The sequence below is a fragment of the Penaeus vannamei genome, chromosome 20 (genome assembly GCF_042767895.1).
Source record: "Penaeus vannamei isolate JL-2024 chromosome 20, ASM4276789v1, whole genome shotgun sequence".
NCBI classification, from domain to species: domain Eukaryota; kingdom Metazoa; phylum Arthropoda; class Malacostraca; order Decapoda; family Penaeidae; genus Penaeus; species Penaeus vannamei.
This window is the reverse complement of record NC_091568.1, coordinates 29,018,309-29,020,808: the sequence shown is the minus strand read 5'-3', so window position 1 is coordinate 29,020,808 and position 2,500 is coordinate 29,018,309. Positions and strand designations below refer to the sequence as shown.

Genomic DNA, 2,500 nt, shown 5'->3' with positions numbered 1-2,500 from the left:
CAAAATACTTTCAGACAGATGGCACCACTCCGTCTTGTTACGTATATAATTAAGTTCTATAATTTTCAAACTTTATTCTTCACTCACTTTTATAGCTAATTTTAAAAATTAGATATACTGAGAAAATGAGATATCAGCCATAGATACATAACCATTTGCATAATTTACTCAGTATAATGAATATAAACTCAAACGAAAATTTCACTCTGTTCTCTGAGATAATGAGGTGTTTCAGACAATAAACAGCCATCAGAATACTTTCTACTTGTCTTCGTGTTCCAAATAATAAATAGTAATTATTTTGTATTGTGGATCTAAGAAATAGAACAGATTCAATTATGAATAATTTTTCGTTTACTTCTTGTTGCTTGCGTTTGCTCGACTTAGATCGGGTCACAACAATGCTCAACAAAACATATCCTTGAAAATGTAGATGCACTTATTTTCCTCATTTTTAGTTTCCATTGTTTTGACTTCACATTCTCTGGTTACTGTTAGTTGTCATTACATATCTAAAGTATTACTTACTGAACAGTAATACAGTCCTATGATCCTCTATAGTTTTTCCAACAGGCAATATAAGAAACACTCACATCACACTGCTTCTTGAAACCCAGTGTTTGGTGGTAGCTGATAGCGATGCTGTTGGAGCTGTCTCCGACCGAGCGCACCGGCAGCTTTTTCTGGAGCAGCTTTTGGGCCATGGCGAGCGCCACCGCCCTGCCCAAGCCATGGCAACGGCAATCCGGAATTGTGAAGATGTTGGTGAGCGTTCCTGTAAGATTTAAGTATAGGCGACAAGAGTGTATCCTGTTGAGTGGACTGGGGCCGAATCATTTTTTGCCTGGTTCCTGCGGATGGCCACGGACGGCAGCTTGGTCACGAGGGACTCCAGGCCAGCTTGGGCCTCACTCCATTTGTATGACCACTCTGAGACGATGGTCGATATGTCTTCAGGTTGGAGACTCGATCGAAAATCCTTCAGGAATCCTGTTGATTTAATGTGAACATTTTTATACCCTCTCTCAGGTTCAGCAAATATGGTTTTCATCAATGATGAATATTTACCTGCTTAATGGCTAATATTCACAATTAAAACACTTGAAACGAAGAACATCTGGACTGTCCAAGGAAAAAAGGTCCATCAATTATCTTGTGACAACACATCTGTGCACTTGTAAGCATTCCATCCGTCATGCATTGTTGCAACGGAAAATTAGTATCACAATGTCAGTCATCTATCACATTGGTTTAACTTTTAATGAAGCCTTTCTATCAAAATTTACAAAGCAAACATAGAAACTAAGAGCCATTTGAAATTTTCTGTATACAACCATTTCTACATACATATATATATATATATATATATATATATATATATATATATATATATATATATATATATATATATATATATATATATGTATATATATAACCTGCACCCAGTCTTGTGGAACTACTGACCTTATCATAAACAGCATTGGGACTACATTTGAAGTAAATGGGAGCAGCCCAGTCCCAGTGAGACAATGTCTTCAGCATCCTTACAACATCCTCATCGTTTTCCTCCTCCGTGTTCCAGAAAATCGTTACACTCTGAAAGTTTGGCTGCTGGTGGAAATAGGTAATAAAAGTCGTGCTTTTAGAAATGGTATTCAGTTGCCTCTGTTGCATTCGCTTTTACCATCATTATCTGCATATGCATATATATGTATATATATATATATATATATATATATATATATATATATATATATATATATATATATCCATGCACGAGGTATCCATACTTAGAACAAGATGGTGTCACCAGAGCAAGAGACGAAAGCTGAAAGGCATCGGGAATATACACTTTAGCATCAAGTATCTCTTGCAATTGGCACTTGAGTATCACTTCGATCAAGCCGTGGACCTGATGGAAATAGGAGATCGTTCAAGTCAATGCCATCATCTGTCAATTGGCCTTTAACCTGAATACAAGCATTAGGAACATATTTTTAACAATACAAGGCCTTGGAAGCTGTAAGATGGCTTACCCCCGCAGAATAAGGCAGGTATTGGGTCATTTTGTCCCTGAGAGCCTCAAGTTCCTCCTCCCCCAATACTTGACGCAGCGTCGCCATGGCCTTTGTTTTGGAAGAAAATGCGTTTGGGAGTTCACATTTCATTTCATTATATTACTCAATGTGGATCTCAAATAACAATGCTGCGGCTAATTGTGATGGTGATGATAAATTTAAATTATAGTTTTTAACGATTTCGGTAAAAGTGCAAGAAGTGATAACATCACAGAAATATCTTATCATCCTAGGCCTGCCCCTAGCTTCTCTTGAGCGGGTGCAAATTGGTGTTCCCCGGTACCTATTATATACCCTATTGCCTGAGTTACTTTTTTGATCCAGTAAAGTACTTGTGCTTTCCGGTGCCTATGAGATACCTATGTTCCCTGGTGCCTATAGGTTACTTCTTTTTCCCAGTGCCTATGTTACTTGACTTTCTC

General features: G+C 37.6%; 1 protein-coding gene across 1 annotated transcript in view; it reads right to left on the bottom strand.

Moving 5' to 3' along the window:
• The window catches only part of LOC138865192 (uncharacterized), a 5,707-nt gene that overhangs the window by 986 nt on the left and 2,221 nt on the right, over window positions 1-2,500 (bottom strand). The window contains exons 3-6 of the mRNA XM_070134585.1: window positions 2,037-2,126; window positions 1,791-1,912; window positions 1,465-1,611; window positions 1-990 (exon numbers count right to left, since the gene is read on the bottom strand). The exon at window positions 1-990 is cut by the window's left edge and continues 986 nt beyond it. Coding sequence (XP_069990686.1) covers window positions 1,590-1,611; window positions 1,791-1,912; window positions 2,037-2,126 — 234 coding nt within the window. The 3' untranslated portion in view covers window positions 1-990; window positions 1,465-1,589. The remainder of the gene's footprint in view (window positions 991-1,464; window positions 1,612-1,790; window positions 1,913-2,036; window positions 2,127-2,500) is intronic.